Genomic DNA, 23383 nt, shown 5'->3' on the forward strand with positions numbered 1-23383 from the left:
CGGTGCGCGGCGGGCGGCAGGCGTTGGGGGGGAGCGTTGGGGCGGGCCTGAGGGGCGGCGGCTCCGGCTCCCCACAGCGGGCGCGGCCCCTGCGCCTGTCCCCCCTCTCCACCGCCGCCACCACCCCCCGGGGCCCGCAGGCCCATGGGCGCTGCTGTGAGGGACTCGTAGGTACCGGGAGCCGTCCCCTGTGCAGCGGGGGGGACCCGTGTGTGTGTGCGAGCGGCCGTGCTGCGGCGGGGGAGGACGTGGTGAGGTGGCCCCGCGCTGCCCGGGCGTTGTGACCCGGCGGGGGTGCGCTCGGTGCTGCGGTGCGTGGGGCTTTTCCTTGATCCCCTTCTGTGTTCCCTTTTCAATGGACAGCACTGCCAATTCTTCCGCGGTCTGTGGTTTAGCGTTGAAGGAGGCGTTGGTAACCGGTTAGGTTCACTGTAGGCATGTCAGGATCGGCCCCGGAGGAGCCTCAGACCTCCATCCCTCAGAGTGTTCCGGATCCCGCTCCGGTTGCTGTCGGACCTGGAGGCTCAAGGGACGTTTCCTTTGGTGAGCACAACCTTCGCTTCACCGCCCCAGACGTCAGCCTGGTGGAGATGATGGAAGTTGAGTACACCCAGCTGCAGCACATGCTGTACCCACAGGCCGAGGCGCAAGCTAGCGAAGGTGAAGCGCAAGCCAGGCTCAGTGCTTTCTCCTCCTCGCCTGCAGCCCCCCCTCTGCAGCCCTCACCGCGCACCAGGCAGGAGGGGGCTTTAGCAACCAGCGCTGGGAGCGCAGGGTACCCGAGTAGCTGCCAGTCAGGGTTACCCGCTGACAGCAGTTCGAACCCACGGCTGCGCTATGCTGACCTGCAGGAGCTCAGAATGATGTTACTTAGCGAGTCTAACCTCCCTTTGAGCCACACGGATAAAATGCCTCCCAGTAGCTCGGTAGCAGTCCTGGGACCTAGCTCAGTAAGAGTTAAACATGGTGCGAATGGTGGTGGGAGCAATAAAGGAAACACACTTGTTGAAAATTCGGCACCAGAGCCTAGATCTAAACCTGCAGTCAGAGTTCGGTTGGAAGACAGATTCAACAGCATCCAGACAGAGAACCCCAGATGTCAAGAACCCCAAGAATCTGGAGTAACCCTTAACAAGTGTGTTGCAATTACTTTTAGTTTGTGTTGTTAGACTGTGTATCATCGTAGAGTTCAAAGCTGGTTTTCTAAATGAAAGTTCAGAGCAGTACTTTGATTTAATACGTGAGAATGATGAGTTGGGGTTTTTAGAAGGTGGCTGCAACTCCACTGACTCAGATTAGGGCCCTCTGTACGTTGCATGAATGGTGCAGCATGTGGTTCTGAACTGAATTACTTTACAACTTTATTCTTGATAACAACATGCAATATAAATAGAGGTGAGAGAAGAACATTTTAACATGCAGTTTGCTAAAAGCAAAAGAGATTATTTTTTTTATCCCAATAAAATATTAAGGGCTGTTGATTAGTGTTATAACACAGTGGCCTGACTGTGGGGAAAACTTTGAGCAAAGACACTGTTTCACCCCTGGCCCTGTAACTGTGTTAGTGTGCTGATGAAACATCACATTGAGGCATAAAGCCAGTGTTACTGCACAGAATGAAATACCTTCTCAGCTGATTGTCCCTGAAGCAGGCAGTATGGCAATGATTTCTCTTTGCAGTAAATGGGAGTAATTTCTTGGTAGTGACTAGAAGTACGTGTAGCTGTACATCTTTCTGTGCTCATTTTCAGGTAGTCAGTCTGGTATGTTTTCTGTGTGTGTGTTTCTTTTTAAGTTTAGTAACATTGATTCGACAGCCGTCCGACCTGATCGGTGTTCCTCTCCATCAACAAGAAAACAAGTGTGCTGCACTAGGGAAAAATAAGACGTCCCCTGCCTCTCCTTCCTCACAGTTCCCATATCCAGTATTGACTATGAATGCGTGTTCTACTGCTGGAGGTGCCAACCCCTCACAAGCACAGGTAGGTAATGTCACCTCTAGTTGTGCTCTGCTGATTTCAAAAGCTAATAGTGTTAACCTCTTAGGTGTAATATAATTCTAGAGGTTTGTGTTGAAGTGAAACTTGGTTTGAATAAGAATGAGCTGTGATTTATTTATTCTTACGTTAATCTTTAAGGCCATCCAAAAATCCTCTTTCAAATCAATGGTGTGGCATTTGTAACAACCTGCATCCAGATAATGACCAACTAGCCTGTTAGATTTACTACTAGAAAGACTGTATTCTTGAGTTCATCAGTGCATCACCAGCTTCATCTGTGCAAGACAAGGAGACACTTGATACCATTTTCCATGGTTCCTTTCTAATCAATTCTGATGGAAGATAGATTCCCCCCTCCAAAATCAAGAGTGATAGAATGGTATTGAGAAGAGTCAGAGGTATCCCCCCAAAAATCTTATGTCTGTCAAAATCCCAAGGTTGTGGGCAGAAGTCATGGGGATTTATTCTGATGCAACACATTGAATCAGAATTGAATCACAGGTCTAAAACTTAAAAAGTCAACATGAAGATACCAAAACAGTCTCTTTTTTATGTATATAGTCCTGTAAGTATTCCCTTTTTTGGTTTTCACAGACCTCTGGTACATCTTGTGCTATTTTGGAAGCTGCCAAACATCAAGACCTTGGGATATCCAAGGCATTCTCTTTCTGCTATCAGGAAATGGACTCCACGAAACAGGCAGCAGGGGCTATGAATAAAGCTTTCCCTGAGGAAGTTTGGATTAAAGTTGGAGGTAAACCACTTCTTTTCACTTTGCTTTCTTTTGGCTTTCAGATCTTTTGTTGTTCTGAATTTGTGTGTTTTCTAGACTGAATATAATTTTAGTGAATCACATGGGTGGGGAGGGGGGGGTATGTCTGTGGTATGCTATAGGTAATATGGGACTAGATTTCTCCAGGTACTTGCGAGTTTAGCTCTACTTTCAAAATCATTTAATACTCCTACCTGGAAATGAGAAAACCAGGAGGCTGCAAAGTGCCTTTGAAAATCTGGGCCTAGACTAAGCAGCTGGTTTCGTTCTACACTTTTTTGTCCCCCAAAGTTGATACAGCAGGTCCAGTCGGTATCAGACTGAGGAACATGTAAAGGACTACTTCAGGTGCTGATCAAACGCAGGCATGAGCTCAGTGGGTTTGCTCAGAAAACAGAAGCTGGGTGGATTTTGGAACAGCAAGTGGTGCTTTAGGGCTTCTGAAGGAAGCTGTGAGTCTATCTTGGTTGGCAATAAAACTTCAACGATTATTCCACATAAATAAAGCAACACAAAAAAATTCCCGTGATCAATGGGAGGGTCACAAATAGGTTCTTCTTTTCCTCTTTGTTTTTTCCAAGAAGAGAGCTTGTGCAAGCAAGCGCTAAACAGGAGAAGTTGCAGCAAAATAAGCCCATTGGATCCAAACATAGATCGCAAACCTCTCAGTGAAATTCAGAACACACGTGATGGTAGCCAGAGTGCCACCGCTGCCCAGGGTCCCTGGCAGGCAGCACAGTCCAGTTCAAGCCTGCAGATGCAAAGTGGTATTCAGGATGGAATCGCTCAGCGAAGAGAAAGGCATAACCGCATGGAGAGAGACAGGAGGTAATTTCTGTGAGGAGTGGTAGAACAAAGGTTTTGAAGCTGACACTGCAATATTCCTGTCGTTCTCCAGAGTCAAATGTAAATTGGACATGTTCTGCTTTACCTACACAGACAAGCGATGCAGGTGGTGAGGGCTGGGTGTTTGTTACAGGCAAGAATGATGTTATGTTGTGATTGTTGGTTTTTACTCTATAAGCAAACAAAAAGAGAGCTTTCCAAACACTTAACCAATTCTATAAAGACAATGTAACTTGTGTAAACATGACTGATACACAGACACAAAGCTTGTAGCAAACAAAATGAAGTCCCCAAAGCCCACAGCTTGTAGTGCGTGTAAGTAGTCTCCTCCTTTTATTTTTCCCTTCCTCTCTCCCAGGGTTGCTAACCTTTTGTATTTGCCTGCAGGCGCAGGATCCGGGTTTGCTGTGACGAGCTGAATCTTCTGGTTCCGTTCTGTACTGTTGATACTGATAAGGCAACAACTTTACAGTGGACAACTGCATTTCTGAAGTACATTCAGGAAAGGCACGGGGATTCTCTGAAACAGGTTTGACCTCTACCTTCATTCTTGTTCTTGATAAAAACATGAAATGGCTTAAAGCTATCACAACATAGCTCCAAGTATGTGAAATGCTTCTATGTGATGCTGTTTTAGAAGGACTGCTGTATCCTTGAACCTTCCTTTATTTTTTTATGTTTGCTTTTTATTTTCTTTTTTAGCTGGTTTGATTCAGCAGTGTGAAGTCATAGGATGTCCTCAGGCATGTTTTTCAAGTCAGATATTAAGTCCTGAGCATGGTATTATCTGGGCAACAGTGTAGAACTCCTCCCCCTCTACTGAGCCTTGGTGAGGCCGCATCTGGAATATTGCGTCCAGTTCTGGGCCCCTCTGTTCAAGAAGGACAGGGAATTGCTTGAAGGAGTCCAGCGCAGAGCCACAAAGATGATTAAGGGAGTGGAACATCTCCCTTATGAGGAGAGGCTGAGGGAGCTGGGTCTCTTTAGCTTGGAGAAGAGGAGACTGAGGGGTGACCTCATCAATGTTTACAAATATGTAAAGGGTGGGTGTCAGGATGATGGAGCTAGGCTTTTTTCAGTGATATCCAGTGATAGGGTGCTGAGGGAGCTGGCGGAGGTCATTGCTAGGCCACTTTCCATCATCTTTGGTAAGTCGTGGGAAACGGGCGAGGTGCCTGAGGATTGGCGGATGGCAAAGGTCACACCAATCTATAAGAAGGGCAAGAAGGAGGACCCGGGTAATTATAGACCGGTCAGCCTTACCTCCATCCCTGGAAAGATGATGGAACAACTTATTCTTGACTCCATCACTAGGCATATCAAGGATGAGGGGGTCATTAAGAACAGCCAACATGGTTTTATGAGGGGGAAGTCATGTATGACCAACCTTATAGCCTTCTATGAGGAAGTGACTAGGTGGAGGGATGATGGTAGAGCGGTAGATGTAGTTTTTCTTGATTTCAGTAAGGCATTTGATACTGTCTCCCACAGCATCCTCATAGATAAGCTAAGGAAGTGTGGGCTTGACGATCAAGTAGTGAGGTGGATCGAGAACTGGTTGAAAGGAAGAAGGCAGAGAGTTGTGGTCAATGGCGCAGAATCCAGCTGGAGGTCTGTGACTAGTGGAGTTCCTCAGGGGTCGGTGCTGGGACCGGTGCTGTTTAATATTTTCATCAATGACCTGGATGAGGGAACTGAGTGCACCCTCAGCAAGTTTGCTGATGACACAAAACTGGGAGGAGTGGCTGACACACCAGAGGACTGTGCTGCCATTCAGCGAGACCTGGACAGGCTGGAGAGTTGGGCGGGGAGAAACTTGATGAAATTTAACAAGGGCAAGTGTAGAGTCTTGCATCTGGGGAAGAACAACCCCATGTACCAGTACAGGTTGGGGGTTGACCTGCTGGAAAGCAGCGAAGGGGAAAGGGACCTGGGGGTCCTGGTGGACAGGAGGATGACCATGAGCCAGCAATGTGCTCTTGTGGCCAAGAAGGCAAATGGCATCTTAGGGTGCATTAGAAAGGGAGTGGTTAGTAGGTCAAGAGAGGTTCTCCTCCCCCTCTACTCAGCCTTGGTGAGGCCGCATCTGGAATATTGCGTCCAGTTCTGGGCCCCTCTGTTCAAGAAGGACAGGGAATTGCTTGAAGGAGTCCAGCGCAGAGCCACAAAGATGATTAAGGGAGTGGAACATCTCCCTTATGAGGAGAGGCTGAGGGAGCTGGGTCTCTTTAGCTTGCAAAAGAGGAGACTGAGGGGTGACCTCATCAATGTTTACAAATATGTAAAGGGTAGGTGTCAGGATGATGGAGCTAGGCTTTTTTCAGTGATATCCAGTGATAGGACAAGGGGCAATGGGTGTAAACTGGAGCATAGGAAGTTCCACGTTAACATCAGGAAGAACTTCTTTACTGTAAGAGTGACAGAGCACTGGAACAGGTTGCCCAGGGGGGTTGTGGAGTCTCCTACACTGGAGATATTCAAGGCCCGCCTGGACAAGTTCCTGTGTGATGTACTGTAGGTTACCCTGCTCTTGCAGGGGGGTTGGACTAGATGATCTTTTTAGGTCCCTTCCAACCCTTGGGATTCTGTGATTCTGTGATAGGACAAGGGGCAATGGGTGTAAACTGGAGCATAGGAAGTTCCACGTTAACATCAGGAAGAACTTCTTTACTGTAAGAGTGACAGAGCACTGGAACAGGTTGCCCAGGGGGGTTGTGGAGTCTCCTACACTGGAGATATTCAAGGCCTGCCTGGACAAGTTCCTGTGTGATGTACTGTAGGTTACCCTGCTCTTGCAGGGGGCTTGGACTAGATGATCTTTTGAGGTCCCTTCCAACCCTTGGGATTCTGTGATTCTGTGATTCTCTTCATTCATTCTAACCCCCTTAATTTTCTATTAATTCCCACCTCAAAGTGGGTGAGAATATGAAAGGATTATGTGTTGTATGAGCAGCTCCCATGTAACCACACCAGTAGTTGCAATTTTCACTCTATTCAGTATCTTAAGAGTGTTGGTGGAGTCTGGGTAGGAAAACCTGCTTGTCTAAATAGTGGGGTGGCCCCGCAGCACTTCCCACTAAAGGGTCTTTCTTCCCCCAAAGACACTAGTGAAACAAAAACTACACATCTGAAGTAAATATCTACATTAAACATAATTCCTATTTCTTTTCTTATATTTTCATTTGTAGGAATTTGAGACCGTGTTCTGTGGTAAAACAGGCAGGAGACTAAAAATCCCAAGGTCAGACTCATTTGTAACGTGTCCTGCACAGGAAAATACCTATGGCTATGGAGACCAAGTAGCTTGACCTCTGACCACCTTGAGTTGTACAGCTAACAATGGCCCACGTTGTTTTATTTTCTCCGTTTACATGCTGAATGTGAATTACAAAATGTAATTTGTAAAATATATAAATAGAGCTTTAAAAAAACCATTCTCTATTCAAAATGGAAATGACAGTGAAGTGCTAGCAACAGAAATCAGTGCTCTGTTAAAGGGGCTTTGGGGCCTACAAGAAAATGTCATGATAGCTAAGTATTTTTCCCCTTTAGTTATAAAAAACATGTTCTTTTTCTGTTTGTTATTCTACTTTGGGGCATTTTGGGGTTTTTCATTTGTTGTTTTATTTAAGAGATGAGCAAGTAGAGTTAGGGATAGCTATAGAACATTCATCTGTCCTGTTATTTTAATGACTAGATGCAAATGTACTCTTCAAGTGTAAAAAGAAATTGAAGTTACTATATTAGAATGCCCATATTTTTCCATTAAAAAATCAGATTGTTTAATGGCATAAGTGCATAGTTCCTAAACTGTGCTGCTATAATGAAGTGTACATTTGCCATACACATTTTAACATGCCTGGCCCCAAAGAGTAATACAATGGTGTTAGCATTCTTCTGTAAATACAGTGCTGTTTTTAATGTCTATCCCACAACTGTCCAAGAGGTTCTTGTGTTGTTACTTTAGTCCAAGAGTGGCATATTGTAAACAGTAGATTACTTAAAAGCACAAGCTATTTTCATATTTAAAGCTAAATATGACTCCTTTGTTCATAGGCTTTAGCATATAGGGCAGAAACAGAATAGTGTGGGAGCTGAGTGTGGTTTTACTGATTTTTTAAAATAGATGATATTATAGTAGGTTTTAAAGGACAAAAAAGGTCTCCCGAAAGAAATACTGTTTTAAATCACGGACATGGACAATTTTGCACCAGTTTATTCCCAAACAGTCCTAGTAAAACCAGTTCTGGAAAGCGGAATTCAGCTGCATTAGTTTGTGTATAACGACACTTACAACATCACAAAGGTTAAAAAAAATCTCCTTTTATTTTTACAACAGTTCATACAGGGCGTTTTGGCTGGACTTGAGACGAGCATCCTTTCTTATTGGGGGGTTCATTCACAATTACTGTGCAAATAGCTGAAGTAGAGGTCATGAAAACGCTGTTACTTCATTTCCTTTATTATCATATGGAAATATACAGAAATTCTTCCCTGTAAATTAAAATATATACATTTCACTTTGGCAGAACTTGACTGCAAGAGGATTACTAGTTACTGGTCTTGGCAAATAGTTGAGGTGCAATCAGAAAATTGGTAACTGACAGCACAGACCTAAGCTAAGGGCTTTACTTGGGCTAGAATCTTAAGATATTGAAATACAGGGTACTTAAATGCCTTATTTCCACTGATGGAAGGAGCAGTTTGGTGCCTGAACACCTTAATAGCATCTGTCTTAGTGCACAAACCTGCAATAACCCAAGTCAGTGGGAGCAGCACCAAGGGATTCAAGTGACAAGGCTCAAAGAGTGATACAGAGAGGTTGTGATCTTTAGCACACAGTAAGAAGGAACGCTGCTTCCTCTCGCAGGTCTCTTGGAACAGAGGGAGAAAGAGAAGGTGAGGTTGTTAAGCAGTAAAAATTCTGGACAGTAATTGGGGGGGAAGGAGAAAATACTCATAAAGCATCTTTTAATGAAAAGGTTTCATCTGATGCTTTCTTTCTTATAGAACTGTGTCAGAGTTTCCACTCAATACAATAGAAGGCACATCTGTCCCTTTAGCACTAGGAGGATTCTGTCTGTTTTCTTACAATGCACTGTTTATTTAAATAGTCAGTCACTTCTCCACTTCTTGTACTGTTGGTTTATGATTTTTTGGAAGTTGATACTCCGACAGCTCCCATGCAAGCCGATGTGTCACATATTCCTGGAGTTCCCTGAGCCCCAATAGCACCAGGAGTACCAGGATCCCCTGGAAGACCGGGTTCACCCTGAGCACCATCACGACCATTTTTAGTGACTCCAGGTACACCAGGTGGCCCTAAACAAGAAGGGGAAAGAAGTTACATGAATTATTTCCTTATTTCCTTTTTTTTTCCTTTTCTTTAATATATGTATAAATATATGTATTACTTTTAGAATTCTTATAATCCTTTGAAGCGTCTGTACATGAGACTTGTTGAGTACAAGGTGTTGAATAAATTTAGCCTGACTCTGGAGTATATGCATTGGATTTTTTAGAGTGCCTTTGCGTTGATGGTGGATGCTTAGTATTGAGTGTGTTTGATTTGCCTTTTGCTGACCAATGTGGAACTGGATTCCACCTCAGTACTGCCTCAGTCATAGTAGTACCAAGTAATTACTAACTAGGATTATTTTACACCATCCCTGAATCGTTTGCTCAAGGGATGTCCTTACTATTGTGACAACAGGAGCGCTCACAACTGTCCCTCCTTCCCAGCCACCAGCTTCCTCCTTAGTGGCAGGCTATGGCCTTCACCTGCTTTAGTTCATTGCACCTCCTTTAGTCTAGTTGTAACTCAGATTCTGAGTGAGGAAAGGAGAGTGGAGAGAATGATGATAGAGAACATCTCCCTGCCGTTACAGATCAGGAGTTTCCTTTCTACCTGTGTCTGCTTCCAAAACTGTGCTCGCAATGAAATACATGGCTTGTTTATTGGCAAAACCAGTTTCTGCTTTGGGTGACTCAAGCTGTTACTTCTTTTTTTCCTTCAGATGCCAAAAATGATTCACAAACCACTAACTGCCCTAACAGCAGGCTACTGAGGCTTCCTGAAATAGGATTCTGTCTCCCTAAGGGACACTTCTATCAGCTATAAACCTGCTTTTCTGTCTCAATTATGGTAGAGAGATGGTGCCTGATTCTTTTTAGCCATGGAAGTGATGAGCTGCATCTGCTGTTGATCTTGCACTTCCTGAGCAGAACAAATGCTCTCAGTATCTAATATGTGAAATAGCCTCTTTCTATGTGCTTTGGAAAAGAAAACATTTATGGATTAATGCAATTATTTTATGGAAGGATCTAAGAAAAGGGGGTATAAATATTCTACTTCTATGAAATCATATGGGTGCAGAACCTGTAGCTTATTCATTGTACAGATGTAATCATAATTAGAAAGCTGCTTTAATAGCTGAGCAAAATAAAGACTATTCTTGCAAGTTTCTAATAGAGACTCATTAATTTGCATAAATTAATCCTTGAATCTTTTGAGAAAGGATTTGTGACTTCAGGAACTGGATTAGAGCCAGGTACAGAGCAATAGCACCGCTGTCGCTCAGAGTCACTGCACTGGGAAGGTGTGTTTGCTTCTGGTAAAATTAATTATGTCCAGAAACGTGACGTGAATTAATGGGGTTCTGCTGTCCAACTCTCCCCACCGCCTCTAGCCCCAGGAAAACAGCCCCACTGTAACAGTTACAGGGACAAAGCGGTTGTAATGCACTGCTGACACTATGCAGAGCTGTCCCTCTTGAGCCACGACTGAAGTAATTTGCACAGACTTACCTTGAAGTCCTTGATCACCATCAGGCCCATCAATACCTTGGCCAACAGGTCCCTTGTCTCCCTTCTCGCCAGTGTCACCTTTAATCAAAACCAAGAGGATTTCAACAATGGCTTGTGAATTGCAGCTGGATCCAAGGTCAGGAAGAGGAAAGAACAGGAGAAGCTCAAAACCCTGAGGACTTTGCTAGGATCTTTGCTTACTCTGCATCCCTAAAGATGCAAAATTGCCCTCTACAACCCCAAGGCTTGACTTTGCCTCCTCCACTGCTGAAATGAGTGCACGTTTGCACTTTATTTATGTGAGCATAAAAGAGAAACAGGTTGGTTCAGTCCTTCTTACCTCTGGGCCCAGGATCACCCAGCTCTCCCGTTGGCCCTCTGTATCCCGGGGGACCACGAGGACCAGGATGCCCAACGCTTCCCACAACTCCAGGTGGACCCGGGGGCCCAGCTGGGCCAGGCCGACCCGTCATTCCTGGAGACAAGGGCTTCCTCAGGTTAGCAGCTAACTGTGCAATTTGATCTGAAAAGAGCAATTAGAACAATTGTTATTAAGTTAATTTAAATTAAATTTAATTAATTAATCACATTAAAACAGAACAACAAAACTCCACATCCACCATCTTCACCCTGCTTGGCTGTTTGTTGTCTGCCACCGAGTGTGCTTAATTGAATGAGAGCTGAAAAGGAAGTGCCTGGCATTAAAGCAGAGCGGTGTACTTGGGCAGAGCTTGCTCCCTGCACTCCTACACACTTCGATTTTGGTGAGAAATCTGAAGGTTTTTAAGCTATCGATATTTCCTTTTTCCTAAACCACTTGAAAAAATATCAAGTATTCTAGAAACTGATATTCAATGATTAAAACAAGTTTTCTGAAACAAGCTTTCGAGAGTTAACTTCAACCCAACGGTCAAATATAACCTCTAACTGCAGAACTTTGGAGGAAGAAGCCCCTTCCTTGGCCTGACCAAGGTGATGGGATGTGCTGAAGTTCACAACAGCACAGGTTAGGGCAAACACTTGTAGCCAGTGCTTGCGGTATGTGTGTGGGGTACTAGTGTCAAAGCTGCTCTAAGCACACGCTGCTTGGTGCCATGATGAATCACTTAAAAATACTAATCTTAGAAAAATGAATTTCATGCCAGAAAAGTGACCTCTGAATAAGTTCTTACATTAAAGGTCAGCTTATTTCTTCTTACCAAGACACAAAAATAGCAACCCACAGGAGCCATCTTCTGTTCAGGATCTACCCATCTTCAGCTAAGCATGGTAATTAAAGCCCCTTTGCTCTCAGTAATACTCACCACTTATCATTTCCCCGCAGAGCTCTCTTATATGTTGTTCGCTGGCCTCTTTGCCCTGCAATTAACAGAAGAATGAGGACACCTCCTACAAACCATGTTGCCCATAATCATCCCTGACAGAAGCTTCAGGGCACAAAACTCCTTGCCAGCAGCTCAGGAGGAAGCACTGGATCCTGCATGAAGAGGAGTGGGGTTTTCCCCCCTCTTCGGAAGATGATTGCTTCAATTCAGAAGCTCTATTCATACTAATGGCATAGATTGAACATCTGGCCTGATGTTAAAATTAATCTGGGGTTTATTTGACCTTTCCTGAATGATGAAACATGAGCTCTGGGCCAAGACAGAAGTGGTGAACAGAAGCTGTATTTTAAACGACCAGCTTCTACCTCACTTTTGTAACGAGAATAGGGACTTGCAGCCTGTGCCAATGGACACAGATAATCTGCTCATGGGTCACTGTGAGACAAGGTTAATTCTGCAGAGACTTTAATTCCGAAGCTTGCAAAGTGTTCATCTTTTTGCACTGGTAAACTCCCAGTAGGAGACTGTTCTCTTGCAAGCAGTTACCTACATTTGTCTGCTTGAATACAAGACCTTATTCTTTGAATATGCATCCAAACCCCATGATTTATCCACTTGGGAGGCTCCCTGACTGAGCCTAGAAGCAGGCAATACGTACAGGAGGCCCAGGTTTTCCTGTGATGCCGGGGACGCCTTGCTCTCCCTGACGGCCCATGGGCCCTGGATGTCCTGGGATTCCTGGTACTCCAGCTGTCCCATTAGGTCCCTGGGCACCTTTTGGACCAAGTTCTCCTCTTTTTCCTGGCTGTAATGAAGAAGGAGGTTAAAAAACATTAACACTTAAACCAGAACACATGGCCCATTTTCTTATGGGGATTAGTTAAGCCTTTCTCCAGGTTTCCCTAACTGATCTGGCATGTACCCTTCCTACAATGTATGAGTGGTTTTACATACAAAGGTCATGATAACAGGACTCCTTCCTGCAGCAAAACACATCTGAGTGTTCTGAATGCCACAAAAAGTCATCCTTGCCATAGATTTTATAGCATGCCCAGGAAGAAAACGTGCTTCTAGGATATGATGCCAGAACGTAGTTTATGGAGATACATCATCTAAAGATGCAATGAACATGTTTGCTCCCAAAGCTTCAGTGCACGAGCCTGCAAGGTGTGACACATACCTCTCCTTTTTGGCCGGGGGGACCAAAGGGACCCTGTTAGAAAGAGAAGGGAAATAAGGAATGATCATTCAGCAACCACACATCTGAAGTCAAATCTCCCAAGCTGCGGGAAGCCATGGTCGCACACACATGGCACATCATGGGCTTTTCTGGCAAAGAGGCCAGGAATGACAACAGGATGCTGGAGACCAGATTGAGCCCTGGCACAGCAGGGAGGGGACTCCAATGACAAGATCTGCCCTGGGTACCAATGCTGAACACAGGTCCAGGCAACATGGCTGCTTCTTGGGATAGACAAAACGCATGGATGGTTAATTCTAACTGACCATGTTAATCCTTGATACATGGTTCTCTACACCCATCTGTTATTCGAGAGGTCAATTCTACCTCGTTTCAGGGCACCTACCAGTTCTCCTTTGTCCCCTGGGAGGCCATCTGCTCCAGCAATGCCCTGAAAGTCAGATACCACAATTAGTGGTGCACAAGGATTACTGACAATAACACTGAGACTTGGGTAACCTCAGCTCCTAAGGGAGATGGGGACACGTGGCAGCTTATCCAATGCTCCAGCAAAAGCAAGTTCTCTCTTCCCAAAGCTGAGCTCTACAGTTCCCCAGCTGCATCCCAAGCTGGCACTTGGATGAAAGGCTTAATTCATGCAGATGAGAGCCCTGATGGAGTGAAAGACATTCACAGGCTGGCACTGGCATTCTTTGTACATTGAATGTAAATTTCAGGTCTCACAGAAAATGTGGCTTTGCAATGACAACCGAATGTTCGGTGTCCTGTGTAAATGGGCTTCATCAACAGAGTCACCTGCAGAACATCTTCATCCCACCCTTAAATAGGAGCATCCATCACCTAGTGAGGACCATCCCTCTGTGCTCTGGCTGGGGAGCCTAAGCTAAGAGTGGCTAAAGCTCTGCTGACATTCTCTTTGCCGGCTGTGACAAGGAGCATCCCTTTACTGCTCACAGCAGTGTGTGCCGCTTGAGCATCACTGGGGGCAGCAGCAATCCCACCCCAACACTGCAGCAGAGCTTATTACACAGTAATCAGGGCAGAAAATTAACATTGCTCTGGTGCTTCTATGGCTTTAGAGAGGAAGTTATTTGAAGAGAAGCAGTGATCAGGTTCATCTTTCCCTTAGCAACAACACAGGGCTCACACAGGCACTGACACTGGTGAACAAAACAAGCAACTTACTGGCAAGGCTCTTGTTTTCTGCACAGACACAGTCAGGCATTAACAAAAGTCAGATATTTGATGATAAGAGGCTCAAAAGCTCACTGTTGAGAGTAAGCCAGCAAAAGGAAAAGGTTAAGTTCTATTTAATAAAGTCTATTAGCGTGCCAAGCTTTGAGGCTACAACAAATCCTCTCCATGCGGCACATGAAGTTCAGTGAAAAGCTGTGCAAACTGAACTCAGCAGTACGAGGTGAGGAGCTCATGTACAGCATCCTCAGGGTTATGAAATACACAGCAAGAGACCAGCACTTTTATGACACCATTTTCATGTGTCTCCATTAGCACAGACTACATCTTTTTCCCCAGCACAGGAAAAATGGGACCAAAGAGGGTTTAGTTGGTGCCTGCTCCAGAATCTTTTCCTTTGAGGGAGGAAAAGCAGTTTGTGCTGTCACAGGATGCACCTATCATATGCTTCAAATACCCCTGCTGACTCCAGCAGGAAAGTTATCACTTACCTGGTTACCTTTGGGACCAGGAACACCAGTAGGACCCTGAGAATAAGTGAAAGAAAGGAGGCCAATGAGCTCAAACTGTGAATTCCTGGTGTGGTCAGACATTCACTCGCTCAGCGAGGCGTTGGGAATTGGCCTTCCAGCTGCCAAGTAGAACAGTTTGAATCTCATTTGAATCTCATTTGAATCTCCTTCATACTTCTTGGAAATAAGAAAAGATTTTAAGCATCCCTGCTAGCTCCATAGCACTCTGCAGTCACCAGTTTGTGTTACAGGGCAGCTTCCCAGAGCAGACCTCTCAGCTCAGGCCCAGTGGTCCTCTGCTCACCAAGTCCTCATCATCCAGACCAGAGATAACCTTCGTGCCATGGCTCAGCACTGCATTGCTCCCTGCCTGCCTGGCACAGGTTACCTACACTGGCCCATTTCACACCATCCTCCTCAATTCCCTAGATCAAACTACAATGTCTCCTAGTCTTTAAAACCTGGTTTACAAAAGCTATCACTCACATCCACCCCAGGGACAGGAACTCTGCTTTGCCCCTCTGCTTTTCATTATAGTCACTGTCATGACTGAAACAGCAATTCTACAAATGACCATATTAAAGGATGAGGTCCAGGATGGGACTGGGGGGGATTGATCTCTGCCTTTCACTCCTGAAGATGCGAGAAGGAGATGCAATCCTTCCGCCTTTACCTCCCTGGCATTCACAGAGAGGACATGAGGCCTTTTCAACCCTGCTCCTAACTCTGGGTCCATAGAGGCCAACAAGGAGTTCAGAACCCCAGGGATTTTCTCTCTACTGCAAACAAATGGGGAATTCAATCCTTTTACCATTCTAACAGGATTTCTATGGCACATTCATCAATCTGGCATCTGCAAAATGGTCTTTTTTAATAACTAGATCTGGAGATGGCTCAGAGGAACAAAAGCTTCAAGGAAGAGAAACATATCTAACCAGGGCATGTCGTTTTGCTCAAGTCAAGCTAAATAAGTTAGAAGGGGCATTTCTATTGAAGAAAAATCTAATCCTCAGCCAAGCAGACAATGGAATGTGGAAATGCACAAATGGGCACAGCTATTTATAAGCCCCATTTTATGTTTGCTGATGGCAAAGGAGATAGATTCTTTTCTGAACATTAGCATCTGGATTTGTACCTCCACCTTCACCGAGTCTCAAGGCTCCAGGGAAGTTGATGGCAATAAAACACAGCTCAGTCACCAAAGGCCATGTCCTGCAAGGAGCTCCCTTAAAGAAAAGCTCAGATTCAGACTGTACTGTGATTCCTAGCACCAGGAATACGTGGCAGGATTTTAGGACCACTGGCTGCCCTCACACTGGTAGCACCCCATCAGTTAAAGACAACCAACATTCTCGGCCAAGCATCTCACGATGCCATGATGGAGCTGAGACATTGTCCCAGTGGCTGCCAGCATCCAGAGCCCTCAGGAATCGGATCATGATAAAAATCCTTAGGAAAAACATTTGCTTATTGCTACCTCAGTCAACAACAACCACCAAACCCCTGCCCAATATCCCACTCCAACAAGACGGTTTATACATCATCTCAATGCTGTTTTATACCTTAGTGCACTAAACCGCTTGTGTTTTTCATGCCAGCAAACACACTTACTGACAAACCGGGTTACATTCCTGGCCACAGCCAGTCCAAGGACTGTGAAAATCAGATCAGAACCTGTTCACTCAGGCCTGCAGGGATAGCTTTTCCTCCTAAATAAAAAAGGCACAATTGATTTCAGGGTGGGCTGCTCTGATTGTATCGATCCTGTGTTGGCAGCTCTCTATATACACACCAGGACCAGCGGGCTGCGGTGCCTGTAAGGCAAACCCAGGGCAGCATCTGCTGTGCTTCTTGTCCATCCCCAGCAGCCTCCATCACCCCCAGCAGCAAACACTTCTTGTTTAAGGTATAAAGATACAGTTTGAGGGTTTAGGGTCTTTCCCAGCCCAAATCTTGTGCCCATATGTGAAAGTCCATGGTGCTGGCACTGCCTGCATGGAGAAGGACCGTGGGCACACTTGGCTGTCACCAACACCAGCGGGATGGGGTGGGCAGATGGATGTTTTTCCAAGTACAAGTTGTGTATGTGGAGGGGGAAAGTCTGCTACAGCTTGCTTTCCGGGGGTTTTTCCTATTAACAAGCTGGGGTGTTAAGAAACAATCAACAATTATACCTTAGAGTAACTAAGCTTGACTTCAGAGCCAGAAACCATAGAATCATGGAATGGTTTGGATGGGAAGGGACCTTAAAGCTCACCCAGCTCCAACCCCTGCCACGGGCAGGGACCCCTTCCACTGGAGCAGCTTGCTCCAAGCCCCTGTGTCCAACCTGGCCTTGAGCACTGCCAGGGATGGGGCAGCCACAGCTTCTCTGGGCACCCTGTGCCAGCGCCTCAGCACCCTCACAGGGGAGAGCTTCTGCCTAAGAGCTCAGCTCAGTCTCCCCTCGGGCAGGTTCAAGCCATTCCCCTTGGCCTGTCCCTACAGGCCCTTGTCCCAAGCCCCTCTCCAGGCTCCTGCAGCCCCTTTAGGCACTGGAGCTGCTCTCAGGTCTCCCCTTCAGGAGCCTTCTCTTCCCCAGGCTCACCCAGCCCAGCTCTCTCAGCCTGGCTCCGGAGCAGAGCTGCTCCTATAGAAAACATGGACTTTTTGATTATATTTTCCTTGAAGCATAACACTTTCCCTCCCTCTCGGAGCTGCTCTCTGGATGCTGAGCCGCTCTGTGCAGGGGCCTCTTCCCCTCTGAACATACATTTCTGACCGCAGCAAAGCCCTGCCTGCAGCCAGAACCCCGCAGCTCCACAATAACCCTCCTGTCCCACACTTCCAGGCTCACATTCCCTTCCAAGAGGCCTTTATAAACCCGCCTGGAGCTGTCACAGAAGAGCCATTGTGAAAGCCCTGTGGCTGCGATTGCTTACACAGAAACTTCACCTTAAAGCTGGAGTAGAGGAATGGCGAGCACAGGGCTCCTGGTTCTCCTGCAAGCCCCCAGCGCACAGGGTTTGCTTTGCCCTGCTGGCTTCTTTTAAATGAGGATGCATTCATTTCAATAGCCACATTTATTGGGGTGTGGGGCTCAGGTGTGCCGCTGTTGAGAAAGAAAGTCACTGAGCAAAGTGCTACTTTAAGATGCAGAAAGCCTGATCGAGGATCTGAGCAATGCAAATGCATCAATCAGCAATCCCCTGCTCATGGGGAGCAAGGCTTCGGTGAGATCAGCATACAGAGCAGGGCAAACACCAACAGCTATCGCCTATTCTGGTTAGGAGAGGATCCCAAAGCCTCTTCTGAACAAGTCATCCTGCCTAAAAACAGTGGGAGCTCCTGAACTGAAACAGAAACAAGGAACAGAAGAGACAGAATGCACCCATCCTGGTACCTGCTGTAGGGTCTGTAGCAGGCACAGAGCATAGACACCCAATGGACCCACCTTCTATCAAGCCTGCTTGTGTTTGCTGGGGTGCCATCAGCTACATTGTGTTTGGAGCCTCATTAATGCTCTGATTTCATCTCTCCCAAGCAGGAATTACAGATGGCTTCTCCTTACCCTGTCACCTAACTCTCCACGAATTCCCGTCGGACCGGGCAGGCCAGGTTCACCGCTGGCACCTTTGGGACCCTGTTAGGAAAACAAAAACCAAGCTACAGCTTAAGAGTGCCAGGAAACCCCCTAAGTTCACCAGTGCCCATAACGTGTTCAAGGTCACTTGTCTTAAATCTCTTGTATTCCCCCATCCATCCATTCCACTCAGGGACCCCTTGCTGGCTGCTGGTACCACTTGTGTTAGTTGGTACAGCCCATTCCAGCTTCTGCTCATCACCGAGGTGAACCGCCCTGGCAAAGTGCTCCAGGCTTTGCCTGCCATAGGTCTCTTCACTGGTAAAACCCCATCTGTGACTCCTGACCAAGCGATGCTCCCAGCACCACACACTGGTTTTCATCCAGTTTCATTGGGGAATGGTTGTGAACACTCCCTTGGAGATAGGAGGGAGGAATATGGGAGTCTCCAGTGCGGCAGAAGGGAAGAGGAGCTCACTGAAGACATATAGGCTGGAAGCATCCTAGTTGAGGATGAATTAAGTTGTCTTTACAAAGGTCAAACTTAAAACCTTTTGCCAACAACTGCTACATATAAATAGCTCCAGCAGGCAGCTTATCTGGCCTTGTGCTCTTCCTATTGCACTGTGTTAATAGAGGTGTCAGACTGGTTCTGGCAAACAGAAGGAGGTTTCTTCCTATCGCTTGTTGCCATCATGCAATTGTCCTGCCAGAGGTGTACAGAGAAATGGCCTGTCAAAGCCAATGTACATTCAATTACCCTTGTGAGGGACTGACCTGGAAACCTCTGACACCAGGGGCTCCCACTGGGCCCTGCAGACCAAGTGGTCCCTGGAAAGAGAAAGATAAGCTTCGGTAAGGAAATAATAGAGGGTCAGGTAAGTCACTTGTGTAATTATATGAGTTCTAACAGAGAACTGCTCTTGTACTGCAGCAGACTTTACCCAGGTACCCATTGCTGATGAGCCACTGTAAAGGGTACCTGGTGTTTACTGAGCTCCGTTAATATTAACAGAAATGCTCCTATATTAATGCTCAAGAACATGCCACACTCATGAGTAATACAGATCAATGACGGCAGAAAGTGGCAGCATGATAGAGCACAGACGATGTACATCGAAGGGGATCTGCTGTCCCAATATTATGCTTTTAGTTAATCCAGTTCTGCTAGAAACTACTGCAAAACACGTGCTACAGGCACTTGGAAATGAAAAATGGCAATTGCATCCACTTGCTTAGACACACTTGGTAGCAGCAATACAGAAACAGGCAATATCTTATGCTGCCAGTGCAGGTGCTTTTAAGAGCCTGGCTTACCAGTCAGAACGTGAATGTTGCCTTTAGGAGTCTCTATGGCTTTCTACAGAAAAAAGTCACTTACACAATTAAGATCTTGGGTGAAAAACCCCTAATTTAGACATTGTTGTGGTTTAAACCACGACAGACATCTAAATCCCATTTGTAAAGTGGCTTCTAGAAAGAGGTGCCTTTGGCAAGCATCTGCCACAAGGTGGGACTTCAGCTTCATCTCCTTTCACATCCGCATCTGCTGCGTGTAGTGTTAATGGACATAAATGAACTTCAAACTGGCTGTTCCAGGCAGAGGATCAGTCAGCAGGGACTGTCCCGCACACCCAAGAAACCCACTGGACTGGGTATGTGTTAAAACGGCATCTGTGGTTTTCCCTTAAGTATATTTTCCTTCATTGTTAGGCCCTACAAACTCTCCCTGGGATCTGAACCCAAGTTTTCCGGGTGATCACAAAGAGGAAACCCTCGTGTGATACGTGATGGAAGGAGCCAATCTGCTGAATCAAAGCAGCATCGTCTTCAAAAGGCCACAGAACTCCTCAGCTATTTTTGTTCTGGTTCCACTTCTGTTTTCTGCCTGTAATTCAGTGACGAACTTGTGAGAGTTATAAACACAGGTAGGAAACATGACATTGAACTGCAGCAAAACTCACTCTGATGGTGCCTTTACAAGTGGTGGCACCTGAAAGAACCAACAGCCCCTGAATGGGAAGAAACCCCTGGTGCACTATGCTAAATAACGGCAAACTGTTCAGAGCCAAACAGCCTTAGCACTGGACAAACCCTGCGACTCACAACAGCCCAGGCTTAACTGTAGCTCATATAAATTAGGACTCTAATGCAAATCAGAAGGTAGAAACCCAGGTTAGAAGCAAACACGGGTTCAGCTGTGATTGCACCCACATCAGTAGTCCACCCCATGCAATTAGTTGCATTGCACTTGATTTTCGGCCATAATACTGTGATACCTTTCGTAGGGTCAGCTACTTTGATGAAAGCTCGCAGACATAAAGGCAAACATCAATAATTTAGTTGATTTCTAAGGCTGGTTTCCCTCTCCTTGGAAGCTGAAAGAGCAGCTGCTCCCAAACAATAAATCATCACGCAGTTCAGTTTGGTCCAAGCGGCACATACCAGAAACCACGACAGCGGGCTTCTGGGTTTCAAAATGAGATTAAAAGGGAGGAAAAAAAGAGCAAAGAAAAAAGGCCAACAAACCCACTGGAAGGTCAGGTCCAACCACACCAGCAGCACTAGATGGGGGGGTGACAAAATAAAAGGTACGCTGGCATTTTGAGCAGTAGAATCAGGCTGTTATCATCCTGGTATCAGTTATCGGCATCTCTGCCATTGGGCAGGGACACAACAGGTAGCCATGCAGTTACTTGCAGGTTTGCATTGCAACTCCAGTTTATTTCTCAGGCTCTGAGGTGATGGAGGGAATACAATGAGAGCAGGAACAAGATGTTCCACTGAAGACCTCAGTGGTTTCTGACCCAGAAGCTTCAAAAAGCCATCATTTTAGAGCAAAAGTGAGAAGTACCAGGGCTGCGTATGGGGGGTTGTTTCCTAGGGGCTCATTCAACCAGGCACACTTCCCAAGCCCTGCCATTCACCATGATGACGTGTAGGTTTCCCAGTCCTTTGCTTGTACAGCTTTGGGTTTTGCAGTGAATCGCTACTACTCCAAGGGAAGCGATACAGGAAAGGGAAGGATTTCATGTTCCATGTGCTGGTGCAATGTACGTTGCAATGGCAAACCAGGAGGTTTGCTTCATCAAGTGACTCATATTCAGCTGAATGTTATTACTGTCTAAAGAGGGAATTGCTGGCGATCCGGTCTCTCCTTTCTGCCCATTGCAGCTCCACAAACCCTTGGACAACTGCAGCTTCTAATGAGAAACTAAAGGGGAGGAATCGCTTTGCATCTGCACGGAGCTGTCAGTGAGAGCAGGATCTGATCCTCTTTTGGAGGAGTAATTCCTCTGCTGCCAAACCTCCCTAGGGACAATACTAAGAGAGAATGGGGTCTTTTTCTTTAGCCAGAGAGTCATCCCCATACACTTATCTCTCTTTTGGTATCTATCTGATCTACAAGCAGTGCTGTACTTACAGTTGCTCCTCGGGGGCCCGGCAGACCTCTCTCACCAGGAATACCAACATCACCCTGGCAATAACACCAAAGTCAGCTGTGCCATTTAGGAGCCATGAATCCACCTTCCCAACCCACCGCAGAGCCAGAATGCATTCCCAGATCCCAGGCTGCTTCAGCCCCAACTTTCCTGCCCTGCTGGCCCAACCACTAGATCACACCGCCTGCCCTGGTGGGCTTTGCTGCAGCACCATATCTCTGCATGGAGGTGTCCACCTGTCTGACTTGCATCCCTGGGTAGCTCCACATAAGCATGAGGCTCATCACCATGGTCTGCGTGTGTTGCAGGCAGCACAGCACCTATCGCATTACTGAAAGCTTTATCCGTGCAGGGAAGCAGCACACGATCTCCCACTTTGCAGTTTGCTTTGCTCATGCTAAGTGTGAAAGATGGGGATACGTACAGGGATGCCTGGCTCTCCAGAGGGACCCGCCTCTCCCATCTCTCCAGGACTGCCCTGCAGTGTAGGAAGCAAATACTCAGTTAGGGCATAAGTTCGAAGAGCTATTTCTATCCTACTGCAGAGCAACAAATGGAGGGAGTTAAAACCTGGACTGGGGAATAAAAACAGCTTTAAGCTTTTACAGTTTTAAAACCAAGACGACAACATCTCAGCAACAGACATTCAAAGAACTGAGCATCCTCTCCTGTGGCCAGGGCCTAGGGAGGGCTTATTCAGACTGGAGTGGACCAATGATACAGGGATGCTCCCTGGGAGGCACGCTCAGGATACCCCACTTCATTCATTCCTTTATGCAAGGAGAAACACCTCCTTTCAGCGTACTCTCACGGATGAGGATTAGAAAGAATAATGATGCAGATGGAGAGATTCAGGGAACAAGGGGCAGGGAGGCATTAAAAAAGACACTTTCCAGAACAGCTTTGTGCTGGGACTGCTTTGGTCTGAGACTTCCTTTTATCTCACAGGTAGGTACCAATCTAAAGCTCTGTGGAAGCCTTTCTCCTGAGGTAGGAGGGAAGTCTCCAAGAGGCAAGATGAGATATTCCTGCTCCTGCTTGCAGACACTCAGCCTTCTGATTCCCAAAGATGAAGCCTTGACAAAAGGATGAACGCATCCTTCTGAGGGTTACTAAACCACTGATGACTTCCCTGCGTACCTGCTATGTCTTTGCTGAACCAGGTGCTGTCTCAGCAAGAGCAGGGGCATCATATTACCTAATGCCTGCTCCTCACTGTCAGGGCAGCTCAGCCCACCATCACTTTGGGGTAAGTCCTCTCAGGGTCTACCTGTGGGCACCAATCCCCCAAAGCTGAAAAGCCTCGCAGTGACAAGTGTAGTAGCTTCCCCACCAGAACCCATCATTAGGGATTCACTTACTGGTTCACCCTTGGAGCCTTTAATACCTGCTCTTCCAGGCAGTCCCTGAAAGGGGGAAAAAAATCAATGTCAGTAGAAATACGAGTTATTAAATTTGTTATTCTGGTCTGATCCGACACACAAGGAGCAGCATTTGCTTGAAGCAAGGGAGGATTTACTCTTCCTGGGCTTTCACCAGGAAAATAATGGCTTTAATTTCTCTCTTGTTCACTGCCCTCGCAGCTCTACGTGCACTAATCCTTGACAGCTCGACATACACTAATCCTTGACAGGGCAAAGAGGAGGAATATACAAATAGAGCAAGAGCAGCAACGTTTTGCAGAGCAGAAACCTCTCTCCAGGGGTGTTTGGAATGTTCTC

General features: G+C 46.3%; 2 protein-coding genes across 7 annotated transcripts in view; one reads left to right on the plus strand and one right to left on the minus strand.

The window, feature by feature from the left end:
• TCFL5 (transcription factor like 5) lies at positions 1-9118 on the plus strand. Of its 6 annotated transcripts, none has more exons than XM_065691545.1 (7): positions 1-311; positions 436-1135; positions 1796-1982; positions 2595-2754; positions 3354-3600; positions 4006-4147; positions 6807-9118. In XM_065691545.1, exons 2-7 carry the CDS (start codon positions 438-440, stop codon positions 6924-6926), a joined length of 1554 nt encoding a protein of 517 aa, XP_065547617.1. In that variant the 5' UTR covers positions 1-311; positions 436-437; the 3' UTR covers positions 6927-9118. The 6 variants fall into 6 exon arrangements, with proteins under 6 accessions (XP_065547617.1, XP_065547616.1, XP_065547619.1 ...); XM_065691544.1 differs by having other exon boundaries at positions 1-251; positions 364-1135; XM_065691547.1 differs by having other exon boundaries at positions 1-171; positions 364-1135.
• COL9A3 (collagen type IX alpha 3 chain) overlaps positions 7946-23383 on the minus strand; it is a 34886-nt gene continuing 19448 nt past the window's right edge. Inside the window, exons 20-32 of the mRNA XM_065691543.1 lie at positions 23024-23068; positions 22087-22140; positions 21644-21697; positions 18997-19050; positions 18208-18279; positions 14637-14672; positions 13337-13381; positions 12931-12963; positions 12409-12555; positions 11730-11784; positions 10766-10948; positions 10426-10503; positions 7946-8940 (exon numbers count right to left, since the gene is read on the minus strand). Of these exons, the coding sequence (XP_065547615.1) occupies positions 8765-8940; positions 10426-10503; positions 10766-10948; positions 11730-11784; positions 12409-12555; positions 12931-12963; positions 13337-13381; positions 14637-14672; positions 18208-18279; positions 18997-19050; positions 21644-21697; positions 22087-22140; positions 23024-23068 (1032 nt within the window). The 3' untranslated portion in view covers positions 7946-8764. The remainder of the gene's footprint in view (positions 8941-10425; positions 10504-10765; positions 10949-11729; positions 11785-12408; positions 12556-12930; positions 12964-13336; positions 13382-14636; positions 14673-18207; positions 18280-18996; positions 19051-21643; positions 21698-22086; positions 22141-23023; positions 23069-23383) is intronic.

Source organism: Lathamus discolor, chromosome 11 (assembly GCF_037157495.1).
Source record: "Lathamus discolor isolate bLatDis1 chromosome 11, bLatDis1.hap1, whole genome shotgun sequence".
NCBI lineage: Eukaryota > Metazoa > Chordata > Aves > Psittaciformes > Psittacidae > Lathamus > Lathamus discolor.

Excerpts from the sequence above, each read along its gene's own strand:
- TCFL5 (XM_065691545.1), top strand. The coding sequence starts at position 438 with ATGTCAGGATCGGCCCCGGAGGAGCCTCAGACCTCCATCCCTCAGAGT. Across the intron at positions 2,755-3,353 it reads AGTTTGGATTAAAGTTGGAG|AAGAGAGCTTGTGCAAGCAA; the intron begins GTAAACCACTTC and ends GTTTTTTCCAAG. Across the intron at positions 4,148-6,806 it reads ACGGGGATTCTCTGAAACAG|GAATTTGAGACCGTGTTCTG; the intron begins GTTTGACCTCTA and ends TTTCATTTGTAG.